At 49.7% G+C, this 17,273-nt stretch overlaps 1 protein-coding gene and 1 long non-coding RNA gene across 6 annotated transcripts in view; one reads left to right on the top strand and one right to left on the bottom strand.

The window, feature by feature from the left end:
* Nucleotides 1-1,819: 1,819 nt before the first annotated feature.
* The window catches only part of LOC310690322, an 83,890-nt gene continuing 68,436 nt past the window's right edge, over nt 1,820-17,273 (top strand). For 4 of the 5 annotated variants that reach the window (XR_014518039.1, XR_014518040.1, XR_014518042.1 and 1 more), the window contains exon 1: nt 11,440-11,650. This is a non-coding gene — a long non-coding RNA (uncharacterized lncRNA). Of the gene's footprint in view, nt 2,016-11,439; nt 11,651-17,273 lie in introns of those variants that run through there. The other variant, XR_014518041.1, reaches the window with a different exon arrangement.
* On the bottom strand, nt 3,664-9,475 carry DLX6 (distal-less homeobox 6). Its single transcript, XM_083469073.1, has 3 exons — nt 8,736-9,475; nt 6,606-6,799; nt 3,664-4,407 (listed from the first exon to the last, which is right to left on the bottom strand). The coding sequence occupies exons 1-3, from the start codon at nt 9,319-9,321 to the stop codon at nt 4,156-4,158; spliced, it is 1,032 nt and encodes a 343-aa protein (XP_083325199.1). The 5' UTR covers nt 9,322-9,475; the 3' UTR covers nt 3,664-4,155.

Genomic DNA, 17,273 nt, shown 5'->3' with positions numbered 1-17,273 from the left:
GAACAGACTGGAGAACCTCTTCTCGGTTTAAAGGGGTTATAAATTTGGCCTGGCTGAGTTCCGCCAGTTTCTTTCCCTGTTCTACTTCAGAACATTTACACACACAAACAAACACTCCAGTTCTGCGTGGGTTGTTTATTGCTTTTGAGGCTCCGATTCCTCAGGAACAATCCGGATCTACATGGCCTTTTGGCTTGGATTTCAATGGAAGAGGGATTATCCACACGCACAAGCCAGTGCGCGCGCCCCATATTACCTCCCCAGGTACCCCTTCCTGTTTATCTGGAAGTGGGATCAGTACTATTAGATATGTGATTAATTTAAGGGACTTTACCGGTCAGGGGGTGTCCTCTGTTTAGCTGCAAAGAGTTTTCTGGTGAAGCCCTAAAAGGAACCCCTTTTTGAGAAGCCTGCTCAACTCTGGCACAATTGTCCCACTCTTATCTATAGATGACGCTGTTTCTCGAGCGCCTCGGCGTCGGCGTCCCTCACCCTCAGCAGCAGACAGGTAAACCTTTCTGGCTCCCCAGCTCGCCGCCACCGAGGCCCTTCCTGCAAGCACCTTCCACGATCCCTGCTTTATCTAAACGTCCATTGAAAAACGAGCAAATCGTCCTTCCGGCTCTTAACACAGACAGGGCGAGCGCGATTCCTCATACATTGCTCAGAGGAAGTCGGAGAGAACCGATTGTCCCAATCCTGAAAGTCAGTCCCATTTGAAAGCGATGGAACTGACTTCTGAGTAGAGCCCGCTAGAGGATTGCGCTGCTACACAACAGACATAAGAATGGGGAGGGGGAAGACGAGGACCCTTCTCATCAACTCCCACCAAGAACCGGATTTTGATGGTAGACTAAAAGTGGACCAAGCCCTCGAGATCTAGTAAAATGGGAGGAACTAACCCGTGAAAAGGTTAACATGTCATCCTGGATGCACTGCTCGTGTGTATTGGGGGGGGGGGGAGTTTGAGAGATGTATGTGTGTTGTGCAGGGGTAGAGGCGATGCGTAAGGCCGGATAAATAAAACAAGCCCCTCCAGTTAAGCCAACATACTAGAAATTCAGCGGATTTCAATCTCCCGTCCAAGATCCTCAAAATCACGACAGCTCTGTCCCTGATTTCATCAGGGTGAGCCCTACCATCCTCTAACTCTGCCCTGATCCTGAACATATTTACTTTACTCCCTTGGCACCGAAGGCCGCATTCAGCTCAATGGTACTCACTTCCCAGGAAGCGTTGCTGAGAACTGCGATCTGCATCCTATCTGAGGGGCTTTGTGGCTTCGCTCGCAGCATCCCCATTTTTCCTGTGGTTCCATTGGTTTGGGGAGGATTATCCTTCATCAGAAAGTCTTGGGGGCTCTTCCTACAAAGGGAAGGGGCTACCCCTCGGTTTAAATGTATGATAGCTTTCTCACTCCCTAACACGAATCTGAATAATTCAGTGAACCCCACAACCAGCTGTACCTCAGAAGCCTCTTCCATTCTTCATAGCATTATAATTTTGGTTAATTTTCAATTTTAGGTCCTACGTCTCTGCAATTTGTGTATGAATAACAGAATAATTTCCCTCTTTTGTTTCGCCTTTCCTGTTCCTGAATCTAAATAAAGATGGCTTTTTAGTATTAAAAGTGGAAGAAAATTACAGGTAATTATCTTTGACGGTAAAAACGCTGTAATCAGCGGGCTACATGAAAAATTACTCTAATTATGGCTGCATTTAAGAGAATGGGGGGAAAAACCTTCTTATGGATAAAAACCTTAAATTGTCCCCAATGTCTGCCTCAAATTGGATGGCACTGCAGCTGGGGGCTTTGTTCACAATTGATCCTGGGGAGAGCTGAACCCAAAGTTTCACAGTGGGAACGAGGAGGGGGGGGAGAAAAGAAAACATTTTTTCCTCCTAATGTAACAATGCGAATGGTAGAAAATGACAAGACTTGATCGGTTTTAAGCCATTCTGAAGACTGACTGAGCGTGGAAGTTGCTCAACAAAAAACCGGCGCTGGTATATTGGTAAGTAGTCTTGGCTTTTGTGTCTAATTATAGTGACTGTCCTTTTGCACGACTGTATGTAGCTGTCATTATACGGAGCACTCTGAGGATCTCCATTGACTTCTGATAAATGGCTCAGTGGTTTCAAGGTTCATAATTTGAAGGATGCCCAGGGCTCTAGCCATTAATTCTCGCAGTATGGGGCATCCTGCTTGTGTGACGAAAGGGGCTTTTCGTGGTGCATGATTTCTCGCCTTTGCACCACCCTAAGAAGGATATGATTCGTCCTGGACTCGGCAATGGGGACCAGGGAGCGCTGAGAGAGAGAGAGAGAAACCTGGGGAACATTATTACGCAGCGTTAGCTAGTCTGTTTGGCGGAGGAGTGTGTGAGAGAGCTGGAGCTGGTGGGGTTGCGGGGGGGGGGTGAGAGACCATCACCCTCTGCCACCTACAAAAGCAGGCAACCTCTCGACTTTTTGCCAAATCTTCCAAAAGGCAGTTCGAGGGCAGCTTTCGCGCCGCCAGGGTTGAAAACGGAAAAGAAAATGCCGCGGGATTCTGGAAATCCACGAATTTTCTCTGCGAGGCAGAGAATCCGGAGGGGACCCAAGTCGATTAAGAGCAAGCCACTTTGATGCTGTTGGTTTCAGAGGGTGCAAATTGGCTTGCAGATCCAAAGCAAGTCTCCTTTGCACAAAATAATTTTTACTGGTTAGCCGGGCAGATAGGTAGGTCGCAAAACAGATGCGATGTTAGGACTGGTGCACGCGCGTGTGTTATGTCATAAGCATCTATCTAGCTACTGACGTGATACATCTATGGCATAGATAACTACATGGGCATACATCTCTGACCATTACTATATTATATTCTGTCTGTATAAATCTTAGGCAGGCAGGCCATGCAGAGCACGTCTACTGTAGAGCAGCCCTGTGGTACTCTGTATGTGAACTATACGAAGCTGCCATCCTAAGCACGGTTACTGAGGAGGACAGTTCCGCCGAGTAATAAATTTCACATGACTGCATTTAGGATTTAAAACATGAGTGGTTCCTGGAAAGGCGCGGGAAAATAACCTTTCCAAAGCTGTAGAGTAACGCAGGACTCTTTTGACATTTTGTGGCTTTTACTCTATATATGAAAGGAGACAAAACATACAAAGTATATATACAACTAAAATTCAACAATATGTACAACAAGGTTGCTGGGTAGGCAGCTGAGAGACCGAGAGAGAGAAACAGAGAGCTGCCAGCCAGCCAGCCAGGGAGGGCAGGTGGGTGAAAGAGATTTTAGCCTTAGGATGGGGTGCGGTTTTGTTTTGTTTGGGGTTTTTTTTGTATGTATGTTACCCCCCCCCCTCAAATTCTCTTTCTCCTGCGGCAATAATACATAGGGGGTGGGGAGTTTTCTTCTGCAAGCTCCACCGAAATGAATGAGGGCACAGCTCCAATTCATTACAGCGGGGCATGCGCAGGAGAACTTCTGGTCAGTTTTCAGGTGCTTCCTTAGTTTCAAGTGACTTATGGATGTGGGAGAGAATATAGTGGATTCGCCCTCACAGCTGCCGGTTCCACTCCGAGAAAGCATGCAGATTTTACTTCGTGGAAGTGTCCTAATTAAACTAGAAAAAAAGTTTTTCCGCCCGCCCGCCCCCGCCCCAAACGGTATTTTCTTCTCCCTTAAAAAAAAAATCCCTTTCTCCGCCCCTCCCTTTCCAATCTTTTTGTTGTTGTCAATCTCGGTTTAGTGAATAAAAATAGGATCGCTTCTTTTTCATTGAATAAGTTTTGTTATTTTTGTCGTGTGCTGTTGTTTTAAAGTTGCTGCGTGGACTTGGTGGGAAAAGTCTGTAAAAATTTTTTGCTTTTCGACTTGTACTCCCAGAGAGGTTTGGTGCCTCCGAGTCCCAAAGGAAATATCCCAAAGAGGAGCATCTGACGTGGGCCAGGACGCAAATGGTCTCTTTCTGCTCAAGATCAATCGCTGAGGTTTAAAGAGAAGGCGAAGGCGAAGCCGCCCCAAGTCTGTCTTCCTTTGCCACACACTCCAGATTCACCCAGAGCCCCGCGAGCTGCGCTGCTCCCCCCACCCCCGCCCAGCTTGGCAAGGCAGCGCTGGAGACAGCGGCTCCTCCGGCGAGCTGTTTCTCTTGGCCCCGTTCACATCATTTGTGGTCTCTGCATTGTGTCTTGATGTGGAGAAGAGTACCAGTGAGAATAACCAGGCATGTAGCTATTGGGAGGCATGTTGACTCCTTTGGCAGAGGCTGAAACGTCCCAGACAGGAGGCAAACCTGGAGACCGCGGAGACAGGGTGGCAGAGCCCGGCAGGGGGTCGCTCTCGTGAGGGTTGCCGCCTTGCTTGAGCAGTTTCTTGAACTTGGAGCGCTTGTTCTGGAACCAGATCTTCACCTGCAACCGAAAGGCAGAAGGCATGAGAGGTCTGCTAGGGGTGGAGGGGTGGGGTGAGGTGGGGGACTTAAGGCAAATAGACAGTTTCAAATCCATCCATGTATCTATATCTGTCTGTCTATCCAATCTTCCTTCCTTCTTCTCCCTCCGTGGCATGAACTTCATGATCTCCCCTCCCCGCTTCCATGGCCATTGTTTGAATCGCCCGCAATTAGGACTTGCTTAAGTAAACTGCGCTGAGACTGTTTGGAAAGGCTATTTCCTTCTGGGGGGGACAGTTACAATGCGTGAGTCTCGTTCATTTTTTTTCTTCTTCACGTGTCCATTGAAGGCAACCTACGCAGACTGAGAACCTGCGTGCGTGTATGGATATGATACCCATCGTCGGCCTATATAATGTATTGCTGCATAAACGTCAAGACGCGGCTACCGTTTTAGGACCCCGAGTGGGGAGGGGAACCAGGGCAGAGGAGGCAATCTATCCTACCCACCAGCCTCCCTCTGTATTATGAAACCCCACCTCCACCCCCACTTTAACCCTCCGTCCTTTTGGAGAGGGCCACAACGCTAAAGCCCTGAGCCATCACCGGCGCCATTGATCTTGATGGGACCGAGGCGAGATCCTAACCACACATACTCAGAAGTTTTTCACCGAAATCAGTTGGACTTACTTCCAAGTAAATGTGCTTAGGAAGGGGTGCCACTTCCACTTTTACGAGTTTTAAGATCAGGCTCTAAAACCGTCTGCAGCTGCACCTTCAAGGGGGGTCTAAATTGGCTTAAATCCCAAAACGCGTCAGTTTTGTTGGATTCCAGCTTGGCCTACAAAGAAGTAATACGTGAGTCAAAAGAAAAAGGAAGAGAGAGAGAGCAGCCCATTTCGTAGAGTGAGGGGGGGGGGGAAGGAGAGGGCCAGGAGAGTTGATCTACTTCCCTGAGCAAGATGGTGATCTGTAGCTTATCGCGGAAATCATCCCAGTGGCGTAAAACCAACAAAACTGAGCCTTACATACATTGAAAATTTAATAAAACAAAAACAGTAGATGGAAGTTTAAAAAACAAAACAAAAAGAAGAAGTAGCAGCAGCAACAACAACAACAACAACAACAACAACAACAACAACAACAACAACAACCAGCCTTCTGCAGCAATGTAAGAGAGCTAGGTGTCATTCAAATAAGAGCTTTTTGCAAACATCCCAGCTGGGAAGGTGACAGTGTCCTGTCTCTGTACCACACTTGAGGTGCTCGGATTGTCATTAAATATGTGTGATGGTGATATGCTGCTTTTTAAAGACACCTCCTGTCTTCTTTTGCCTTCAAGGTCGCCCCTATATCACAATAAGGCACCAAATCCCAAATGCCCCTATTTGCCTACATTCCTGGCAACCACCAGCGGATCCAATGAACATGGTTTATCCCTGTTGTTTTTGTTTTTTTCTGTCCGGGAGATTACAAACTGCCACAAAAAAAGGTTTTATTATTATTCTCCTTCCTTTCTGCATTCATGAATTCAAATTAATCGTTTTCCTTCTTACCTCGTGTGTCATTCAGGTTTAAATCTGCTGGGAAAGCCAGAACGCACCAACCACATTTAACTGTGGCTTAACTCGCTCTAATTTTGTACACGCTTCCCTTTGATCGTCAGCTCTATCATCACCTTTTGTACATTTCGCCTAAGGGCAAGCACTGAATTTCAGTTACTCATCCAGGATAATTTACTATTGAATATTACTAGGGAAGGTGCGCTTTCTTCGGGCCTAGAGGCTGTGCACCGTATGAAATAGATTTCCATTTCTACCAGCAAAGGATGGGGAGGAGGTTTCTCTGGGCCCCCAACAACCTTTTTGTTTTATGTATAAATTCATTTCCACCTCAGTGCTTATTATCACCTTCAGATTTGGACTGTAACTAAGTAGATGCATGCCCAGATTCTGGAGTGGCGAACTCAAACCTTTCTCAATGCACCATCAAAAACAGACTGAATTTGAAAAATAATAATAATAGAGAGAATGATATTTCACCAACGCATACTTGGCCATGTTTTTGCAGTCCACCGACCTGGGTAGCTGAGCTTCGCTTTTATTCCTAGCCTTTGGCCAATGGAATTAGTGATTTGTCTGCTTTATTTTGGCCTGGCCTGGCCTTCTCTCGGAGCCCAGGATCCCAGGGATCTCTCTGGACTTCCCCGGGAATTACCTGTGTCTGAGTTAGTCCTAATGAAGCTGCCAGCTCTGCTCTCTCGGGAAGCGCCAGGTACTGGGTCTGCTGGAAGCGGTGGTTTAAAGCCTGCAGCTGGAGACTCGAGTAAATGGTTCGGGGCTTCCGGATCTTCTTCCCTTTCCCATTAAATCTTATCTCCCCGTTTTCGATAACTGTGGTTTTCTGTTGATCTGCAATAAAAAGAAAGTACATTTGAAGGGGGACGTCCAGCACAGCGAAGCCCTTCTATGAGAGACACCCCGGATTTTGTTTTGGGTGCTTTTCATGTTGGGGAGGTGGGGGTGGGGTAGGAAATCAGAGACAAAGCCATTTCCATGCCAACAGAGTAGAAAATGCACGGGGTGATACATAAGAAGGTCAGGCCGCCGACAAATCCTCCAGGCAACCTTCTGCGGCGGATGATTCACTTTGACCTGCAAGATCTACCCGCTTTCCTGACAGCTTTGCTACCCAGGCGTGCTAGGAAATTCATGGCACTCTCTTAATACAAGCAGTACTTCGCTCAAACTAAAACTACTGCTATTTCCAGAAATCCCTGGTCCATGGCAAAACTGCTTCGTTTTAACCGAGAACCTGAAATGCACCCTGTTGCCTAGTTTGTGGCTACTGCATTGATCTCTCTTACCAAAACCTGTCGTCGTTTTTTTACTCCCTATACACACAAAGACACGCGCGCAGAGTTCATGCTACCTGAGCGTCTCATTTAATATTGGAATGTGTTTGAACTGCACACACAATTTGTATCTCCTAAATATGAATCTATCTCCAATCTTAGCATTTTCCCAAGGAATAAGCAAACAAGCAGGGTAGCATTTCTGCTTCGGATCTGTAGACGTATCTCCACAGCCAACGTACAGGTGCAAATGATTTTAGGAAGGGACGCGGAGCTGCGTCTTCCCTCAGCGTCTTGCCATTTGTTTCTCGAGACGTTTACTGTAGATTAGCCATCCGATGGGTGCACGGACGGGATTTATAATGTCATTTTCTAGGCACAGTGGCGGGGGGCTAAAGATGTGATAGAATCGCGCAGGCAAAACAACAACACACCACACACCTCTTCTCTGCAGTATATGCCCAACACAACAAGACGCAGGAGTCACCAGCGTCTGACCTGGCTCTCTCGGGCGCTATCCCTGCTTTAGATTCTCTTTTCTCTCTCTCTGATCACCCTGCGTCAAAAGCAACAAAGAGGGAATAATCGTGGCAGAGCAATTCCTTCCCCAAAGAAGTCTGCAGTGCTATGGCAGTAGCCCGCCGTAGCAGGAGATGGGCTACGGCCCGGGCGCTCTTTCTAAGCGCATTTCTTCGTCCTGCACAGACCACCGTCTTGGAGAGGGCATCCGCGGGCTAGGCAAACAACATCCTAGGGAAAAGCAAAATCACTCCTCTTCCTCTGGACGGCTACATTATCGCAGAAGAAAGCCAGCACGGTCTTCGCTTAAGGTTTTCAATCCACACAGTCCATGGGCAGCTTCCAAGTGGAGGGCAGCGCCTCGGAGTCCCCGAAACACGACACACGTGCCTGAGCATCCCCACGCGCGTCGGCCGGCGGCCTGCGTCCAGGCACGCGTGTGGATGGATCCCAGAGGGAAACTCAGGATCCGGAGCACGCAAAGGGAAGCCAGGAAAGAGTTGCCGAAATCCGAGCCACGCTTACAGGAAAGCAAGTCCTCTGGAAGCGAATTGTTGTTGTTATTTTTTTTGCGGGGGGGGGGGGTGTTACCCTCCCAATGAAACCTGCACGGGATCGGGGTGAGGAGATGTCATTTCAAACAGAGATCTGAGCGGGAGAGAGCCAAGGGATCCCCATGCAAAGTAGCAACACCCCCCCTTCGCCCAAGAAATCCTGCGTATTGATTTGTAAACTTACTTCCGAGGGAAGGTTAAAAGTGGCGAGAGAAGGAGGAAGAAGAGGCAGGCGATGGAGGGAAAGCGAGGGAAGTGCAGCAGGAAAAGGAGACAAAGGGAGAGGAAGGGAAGGGCATGCGGGAAAGAGAGACAAAGGAAGCCGGGAGCCAGCGGGCCGGCCGCCGGGGCTCGGCCCGGGCATCTCCGCGCCCGTCTCGTGGGAACGCTCCGTCACGCGTTGCCTCCCGTGTCACCCACCTGCGTCGTCCGGCCTCGCCGTCCCGCCCGCGCCTCCTCCTCCTCCTCCTCCGCCTCCTCCTCCGCCGCCGCCGCCGGCGTGGTAGGGCTGCAGGTAGGGGCTGTGCTGCGCGTGGCTCACGTAGGGGTAGGCGGCGGCGGCTGCGGCGGCGGCGGCCAGCGAGCGGTGGCTGTACGAGTTGGCGGCGGCGGCGGCGGGGCCGGCCGGGTAGGGCGCGGCGTGGTGGTGGTGGTGGTGATGGTGGTGCGGGTGCTGGTGGTGCGGATGCGAGTGCGAGGCGGGCGCCGCCGAGTGCAGGCAGTGCAGCGGGTAGTGCGCGCCCGCCATGGCCGCCGCCGGCGAGCTCTGCTGCTGCTGCTGCTGCTGCTGCTGCTGCTGCTGCTGCGCCGAGTGCGAAGAGCCGCCGCCGCCGCCGGGCGCCTGAGCCCCTGGAGGAGGCGGCGGCTGAGGCGGCGGCGGCTGAGGCGGCTGCTGAGGCGCCGGCGGCGGAGGCGGCTGCTGCTGCTGCTGCCCGAACTCCATGAAGGCGGATTTGGACGAGTCCGGCGCCTCCAGCCCGTCAGCCATCGTAGTCATGGTCATCATCCAAGTTGGGCAGCCAGCGACGAGCGCCTCAGCCCGGCTACTCGGCGTCGTCGTCGTCGTCGTCGTCGCCCCCCTCGCGCTCCCGCCACCTTCGAGGGAGCCTATTAGCCTGCGCCGGGCGGGAATTAGCGACGGGGCTCGCGCGCTATTCCCCCCCCCCGGCGCGCTTTTTTTCCTTCTTCTTCTTTAGCGAAAGCTGAGGAGGGGGGAGAGAAAGAGAGAGAGAGAGAGAGGTGGGAGAGGGGGAAAAGAGAGAGGGGGAGAAAGAGAGAGAGAGAGAGAAAGAGAGAGAGAGGGAGCAATAGGGGGAGAGGGGCCTTGTTAACTGAGGGAGGGGTGGAGGGGAGGAGTGTGAGAGGCGCTGGGGAGGGAGAGAGAGAGAGGGAAAAGGAAGGAGGAGGAGGGGGGCCAGAAAGAGAGAGAGAGAGAGAGAAAGAGAACGGCAGACTTAGTCCTTCCCGGGGCTTTTCCCCTCACGCTTCTTCTTTCCCTCCATTTGGGGGCCTTTTTTTTTTAATACCTCAGACACACACGTTCCCTCTTTCTCGCACCCTCCCCTTCTCTCTCCCTCTCTCCGGTTGGGGTTTGTTATTAGGTTTTTGGTTTGGTAATTTCTTTCCCCCTCATTAAGGGGGGGGGGGGCTTGAGGGAGTTTAAGGCAAAAGCACAGAGAGAGAGAGAGAGAGAGATAACCCCCTTTCTCTTTAAGGTGGATTCTCTTTCATAAAGTTGTGCTTCTGCTTTTCGACTTGAGGCAGCAGGGGGAGGGGAAGGCGCACGACAACACACAACAACAGCGGGAGCGGGAAGAGGGGGGGGGGGTGAGGTGGAAAGAGAGAATACGCCACAAGTCGAATGGTTGGTCCCCAAAGGGCAGCGCCTCCCCATTGGTCATTCCGCCCGTGACGTCACCCAGCCCGGGCACTTCTACTGGCGTCAGCGCGAGCCCACCTTCTGCACAACTTCAGAGCTCGCAGCGAGCGAGAAGCAGCCAGCCAGCAAGCCAGCTAGCTAGGCAGGCGCTTGGGGTGCATGTGTGGGTGCGCGGGCATGCGCGCGTGTATTTTGCGCCGCACACAACCACAACAAAGCTGCGCTCCGAAGTAGCACCCTCGCTTTTACAAAGCCAAGCACCCTTCCAATGCGCTATGGGTTGTTTTTTTCCAATTAAAAAGAAGAATGTGCATTTATTTTCCCTACTGTCGTTGCATCGCAGGCTATCGCTGCCTCGCACGTGTCCGTTAGGATTCACAACAACACTGTCCAGCCTTGGCGTTCAGAGCCAAAGCGGTGCCCAGTAAAGAACTGTAAATTATGGTCTAGAATCCTGGATGGTAACTCAGAGTTCTTCTGGACAAAATTAGCAGGGTTCCTTCCTGAGGTATTTTCCTGATGATGCAATGTGCCCAGGGGAAGAATTCATTTAAAACACACAAACACCTACTACGCGCGCGAACTCGTTTTTCGGAGCGGTGTCCTTGGATCAGTACAATAGTGTCTGCTTTTTCAGCATCCTGCTCCGAGGGCGAATCCTCAGAGATCTGTCAGTAATACATTCCCCCCCCCCTATTGAAAACAGAAGCTCCTGTAATGCTTTCAAATATATGCAAATGAGACATGCGGTTAGTGGTTTGGCAAATCTTGATTGCAATATAAACTACCCGAGGAAAAGTGCCTTCACCCTAAATTTGCCTTTCGATTACAATTCCAGTTGATTTTATTTTATTGTCAACATTGTTAATGATAAAAATAGAGTCGCTTCGCAGTTATTTTTACTTTCCGAAAGGAGGCAATTAGACTTCTAATCAGGAATACACAAAAAGGAGAGAGAGAAAAATCTCCCATGATTAACTGCACTACTTTGTTCAAATTGCAGCTATAAAATTCAGAACAATTTGCCTGTAATGATTATGGACTGGGTTTATTTTGGGAGGTGGAATAAAAGTGGATATAGCATAAATTATCCTCTAATTATACACCAGTGTCGCCTCAATTATCCTCTTATCAAAATGGTTGTCTAACTGCCGCATTTAGTTTCAATTCTCTCCCATTTTTTTCTATAAAAAGAACCTCATACCTTGTTATTATTAATCCATTTATTATTTGCTAGGGGATTTATAACAGAACATCCAGGTGGTATCGCCACATCTCTCGCAAAGATGGACTGGGGAAAGACATTAAGTTGGAACCAACACGCCAGCGGATCTATCGCGTTCTCGTTCTGGGGGACAAATCAGCTTGTGCTTTCTTTTTTTAGACAAAAAAGAATCTGTCGTCCACTGAGCAGGGAAACATTAGGATCCTTGGAGATTTACGGAAAAGGAGTCAGGTAGGGGGGGACCAGACCGCTTTCAAGGGTGGGGGAGAGAAGAAGCTAGAGAAAGTTGGAGAGGCTGATAAACCTGCCGGCTTTCCCTATATCGGCAACTTTTCTCCTGGAGGTGGTGGGAAATTTATCCAGACCAAGGGGACGTGTGATATGACATTGCTAGGAGATTTGTTTGTTGCAGATCTGGCAAGTATTTATTTTTTTAAAAAATAAGGCCTGGAATTGAGAAGGATCAAGAAGAGGCTCTCTCTCTCTCTCTCTCTCTCTCTCTCTCTCTCTCTCCCGCCCTCCTTCTCGCCAGGTCATGACAAACCTTAAGCAAATAGTTGGCTCTTAAGAATCCCACGGATCTTGCCATTTTGCGCGTTGCGCTTTGCGTTCAAAAGGTTTGGTTGCGCTTTGAGATGGGTAAGGCAGAGAGATCACCGCTCTGTTGTTGGGTAACTTGTTCACGGGACAGGGAGTGTGTGTGTGGGGGGGGAGTGTGTGCCTCTTTCAGAGATGATGGGCTGTTTCCCCCCTCCCCCCCTCTTTCTCGGCGTTTAACTCCTGGAGCCTCTGGAGTCGGTTCAGTAACTCTGAATGCAGCTCTAAGTGTCTTGCCTTGTTCGCGGAGTTCTTAACAAGAGTCATACTCCGACACTCGAATAGGGTAACCCGAGACGGGCATTTACAAATCTCCAATGCCCTTTTTTAAAAAAATAAAAAATGTTCCTAGTCCTATGGAAGCACTGGGGTGGTGGTGGGGAGAGAGAGAGAGGTGGTTATGGAGTGGCGCGATTTTTAATACTGTATTTAAGAGAGCTGAGCGAAGGTCCAACTAGCGTTCTGCTGCCAGTTTCCTGAGAGACTTTCTTCCTAGGGTGTAACTAACGCGCAGGTAGATTTGGCAGGTTTATTGCTTTATACCCTCCAGCTTCTTGTTAACAACCGTCGGGGAAGCGGTTTTCTGCAGGTGCCAAGAACAGTCGCGTTTCTCTTTTGCTTTTCGGAAAACACTGGGGAGTGGAGAGAGGACTGGGTTAGGGAGAGTTTCTGTTGTCGGTGTTATTTATTTTTCTTTCTCTCTCTCTCTCTGAAAAGCTCTGCCCGGTGCTTTTCTAGGATTGCAATTCCTATGCACGCTTACCTGAGGGTAAGTCCGCATTTGAACTCACTGGCAATGAATTCGGAGTGAACTCGCACAGGATCCATCTGTGGCTATATATATGTGTTTGTGTCCTGCCACACGAACCTCTGCTAAAGCAGATGATATGAGAGCGAAATCGTCAAGCGGTTTTATTTTCAAGGAAATAAAATCAGGAGAGAAACGCGCGCGCGTGGAGCGGGGCGGGGGAAGAGGCTGCGAGATCCATAAGCAGCTCACCAGGCAAATATGTTGGTGGGTAAAATGCCCCCCCTTTCTTTGAGAGTTTGTGATATCCAAGGGAACGAATCTCTATATAGAAATGTGTATAGAATTATCGTTTGTATCAATCTATTCATTCGCCTCTTTTGAATGGGGACCTTTCTGTATTTGTTCTAAAATGCTCGGCGAGATGTATATCCTTTATCTGTTCTGTTCCATCACTGACGTAACAGACACATACACGCGCTATGCACACACATACACATAGTAAGGTGATCTCTTTTATTGGTCCAACTCTGTTGATATAGAAATACGCCAACTTCTAGGCTACACACGAGGCGGAAGAACTCGGTGCAGCTCGAAGGCTTGCATATCCACCCACCTGCGGTGTGATTGCCCCAAATACAAGATATCATTCTACCTACGTTGCCATCCCTGTTCTGAGCTTCTTTGCCCCCCCCCCCCACTACAGCATCAAGGTGTCGAGGCGTACCTAGCATGGTTGTGATCACGAGTCTCTTACCTCAAAGCAGACCAGTTGCTATTATTTTGGCTCTGTTGATGCTTTCGGTTCTCTTGCTAACATACGCCGCTCTACCTATAGACAAACACAACTCTTGGCAAAATCTGCATGGCGATTTTTAATACATCCGCACAGGTGGCGCCGACCTCTCTTTAATGTGTCTAGGATGGATGGACAAACTCCCCGAACGATTTTTCTCACCCGGGTTTTCCTCTCGCCACCCCTAACTGGTTGAACTCCCCGGGTCTTATCCTGGCAATTGCTCCATTATCCAAATCCACCAGGCTGGCGTTAACTTTCCGAGGCTCCCATTGGCTGGTGTGAATGGCTCTTGACTTCGAGGAGCCTCGCTGCTGCTCGTAAATATTTATTGTTTTCAGGATCCTGTTGGGAAAGAGCCTCTCACACCTTTAGGGAGCGGCGCTTGGGGGGACGCAGCTAAAATGTGCCTCCTGCCCGTTTCCAACCTCAATTCCCCTAGCCTGTGTGGGAGATCTCCTGCTGCTGATCTCCCCAGCCACCCTCGGATCGATCCCTTAGTCCCCGCTTCCCACAGGGTGCCAGTTCTCCAGCGGAGAAGGAAGGGCGAGGCCTATCCCGGAGGGATACCTGGTTCAACCTCTGGTTACCTTCCAGGGAGGGTGCGGAGGAAGCCCCTGGGAAATCTGAAGGCGAGGTCGTTCTCGGGGAGAAGTGGCGGTAGGTGGAGCTGTCCTCGCTGGTCCCGAAGTTGAGGAACCCCGGGCCTAGCCGTGGGGTGGGTGGGTGTGAAGTAGTGACCGCGGGGGGGTGGGTGGGTGGTTTTCCCCCCTCCCCTCCTTCTTCACCCACATGGAAAACCGCGATTTTTTCACAAAAGACGCACGCTGTGCATTTATGGCCTATACAGAAAGCAACGTTTCCCTGTTACTTCTTATCTCCTCCTCCCCCCACCCCCTTCCTTAATTTCCGTCTTTCTGTTCTAGTCAGATCCGAAGGGAAACGTTTGGGTTTAGCAGGCCAGAATGTAAAGGATAATCCGAAGCCGAGAGGTTATCTGTCTTCCCCACCTGAAATCAAGGATTTAGTATGAGATACTCAAGCTGCATTGGAAGTAAGCTCTTCCTAAATAAATAAGGGTTTGTTTCCCAATCGAGGCTATGACCCTTTAAAGCCCGGTTACTGGGGGAGAGCCCCCACCGCGGCGGGGACTTATTTCAGATCCTGTACTTGTTCAGGATATGGCGCCCACAAACACTGCACTTTCACTGGGTGAGATTGGCCTGTGGCTCTGTTACATTCAGACCAGCTGGATGGCATTCAACTAAGTTTTTACTTCAGAGTAGACCTACAGAGGGACGCAGGTGGCGCTGTGGGTTAAACCACAGAGCCTAGGACTTGCCGATCAGAAGGTCGGCTGTTCGAATCCCCGCGACGGGGTGAGCTCCCGTTGCTAGGTCCCTGCTCCTGCCAACCTAGCAGTTGGAAAGCACGTCAAAGTGCAAGTAGATAAATAGGAACCGCTCCGGCGGGAAGGTAAACGGCGTTTCTGTGCGCTGCTCTGGTTCACCAGAAGCGGCTTAGTCATGCTGGCCACATGACCCGGAAGCTGTCTGCGGAGGAATGCCGGCTCCCTCGGCCCATAGAGCGAGATGAGCGCCACAACCCCAGAGTCGGTCACGACTGGACCTAATGGTCAGGGGTCCCTTTACCTTACTAGACCTACAGAAATTCCTGGACACAGCTTAGACATGTTCACTCACCTCGCTGGGTCTATGCTGAGTAAAACTTAGTTGCGAACCACTCTTTAGTTCAACAAAGTTGTAGAGATAAAGCCATTAAGTGAAATTGCACACAGAATAAGCACAGAGATTCTAAACCATTTTCTTTCCTTCTCCGCTCATCCCATCACTACGAAAAGCTCGTGGCCTTGGTTTCCTCAGCGGCTTTCCTCAGGCCTCATTGCAAGGAAAAGCCTGACTTGGGGAGGGTGTTTGGTTGCTAAGACGAGCTCAGTTACAAGGTTCATTCTAAGGAAATTAGACCTGTATAAGTAGCCTTTGAATCCGCAGGAATAACTTGGTGTTCGTTTACACGGGTCTCGAAATAAATCGCACCGTGTGAGAAAGCCGGCAACTTTCTCTCCCGTGGATTTTTTATTTTATTTTTTTGAGGTGTAGTGGCTGTAAGGAACTGAACATAAACTGTCAAAAGCGAGGCCCTCAAACCTGTCAAATATAAGATCTACACACACACACACACACACACACACACACACACCCCTTGCACATTTGCTTGGAAGTTCTTTCTGGCTTTAAGGACGCAAGAATATTCCTTAAATTGGAGAGAGGCTATTAGTCCATTGAGCTCCTCATAGTCTAAGCTGGCAGGCTCTACGGGAAACCATCTAATAAAATGGTGTGGCAAAGTTACTTCTACAGGCCTTTCTTGTTTTGTGGAAATTGATTCAACATCTCGGTGGCTCCCCCCTCCCCAAATTGCTTCGCGGTCCTTCAAATGAGATTCCTCTAGAATTAAGATAATGAAGCGGGAGAGGCCGTTTCGTAGGAGTAGTCTCAAACCAGTAGAACCCCGCTTAAAACACATGCACACAAAGACAGCCGTGGTTTCTTCCTCTCGTCTCTCTGTAACTAAGAGAGTTGTCCCCCTTTCCCTTGCAGAAAATCCGGAATCAAGGCCGAACTCTGTTTGCTTTGGGTTGCGGACCTCCTTACTGCAGCCAAATCCTCCCTTATATTTAAGCATCCCGGTGCTGGATGCAGCAAAGGGCTTCTTAGGGCCGCAATCCAAAGCACGCTTCCTCTCCTCGTGGTAAGTAACTCTCTTAGGACCTATTTTGGATTGAAAGTGGTTAGGATCGCGCTGCGCGGCTCTCCTCGTGGGTCCGGATGGAACTTTCGCAGCGGGTCCAGTACATCGCGAACGCATTTATCTTGGGAGCAACAGTCGCTTTCAAAGAGTGGGACTGCACACACACACACACACACACACACACACACACACGCCAGTGAAAAATGGGAAAGGTCTACATGATGTGCGTCAGATCGAGAGTGTAAAACTGTTGTGATCCACGCACACTGCGCGCTTTGAAGCCAGTGATGGGCCTCCCTTCCACGCAAACGTTCGCCATGAATTTTTCACCTAGGGTGTATTAAAGCACACTCAGAGAGACACTCTCGCGCACATATTCCGCTCGCTCCTGATACTGCAAGGAGCTACCGAGAAAAGGCTTCTTCCCAAACTCCTAAGAGTGAATTTGTTGGAAGAGAAACAATATATTTCCGCCCGTCCCCTCATCCCCCGCCAGATGCACGCAGGATATTGACAGATGCAATCAGTGGGTCTTTTAAGTTATTTATTTCTCCTGCGCATAGCATATTTCATACCGGGAGCTTAAGACCCGGTGGATCCTGAATGTGAGAAAGAGAGAGGGTTGGAAGTATTTGATGACGAAGAAATCGACCTCGATGGCCGCGAAATTTGGAAGTAAATAGATGTCCCGATCTGCAACCCAGGGAAATGAGAGTGTCTTTGAACAGAATCTGCCTGGCAGCCGCCGACCACAAAGCTCTATTTAATGGGTCCTACTGATGCCAATGGAAGGACCTTTCCAAACCAGCCTAGCTCCTTATGCAACTCCGACCCGAACGCATTTTCCTAACCCCGGAGAGACCTCTTTGTACTTAGGAAAAGTACGAAACCACTTGCGCACATACTGTCGCGTGTGAACACTCGGTAGTAGGGACGGTCTG

This window comes from Podarcis liolepis (genome assembly GCF_965112155.1).
Source record: "Podarcis liolepis genome assembly, chromosome: 12".
NCBI lineage: Eukaryota > Metazoa > Chordata > Lepidosauria > Squamata > Lacertidae > Podarcis > Podarcis liolepis.
This window is presented reverse-complemented; position numbering and strand designations above follow the sequence as displayed.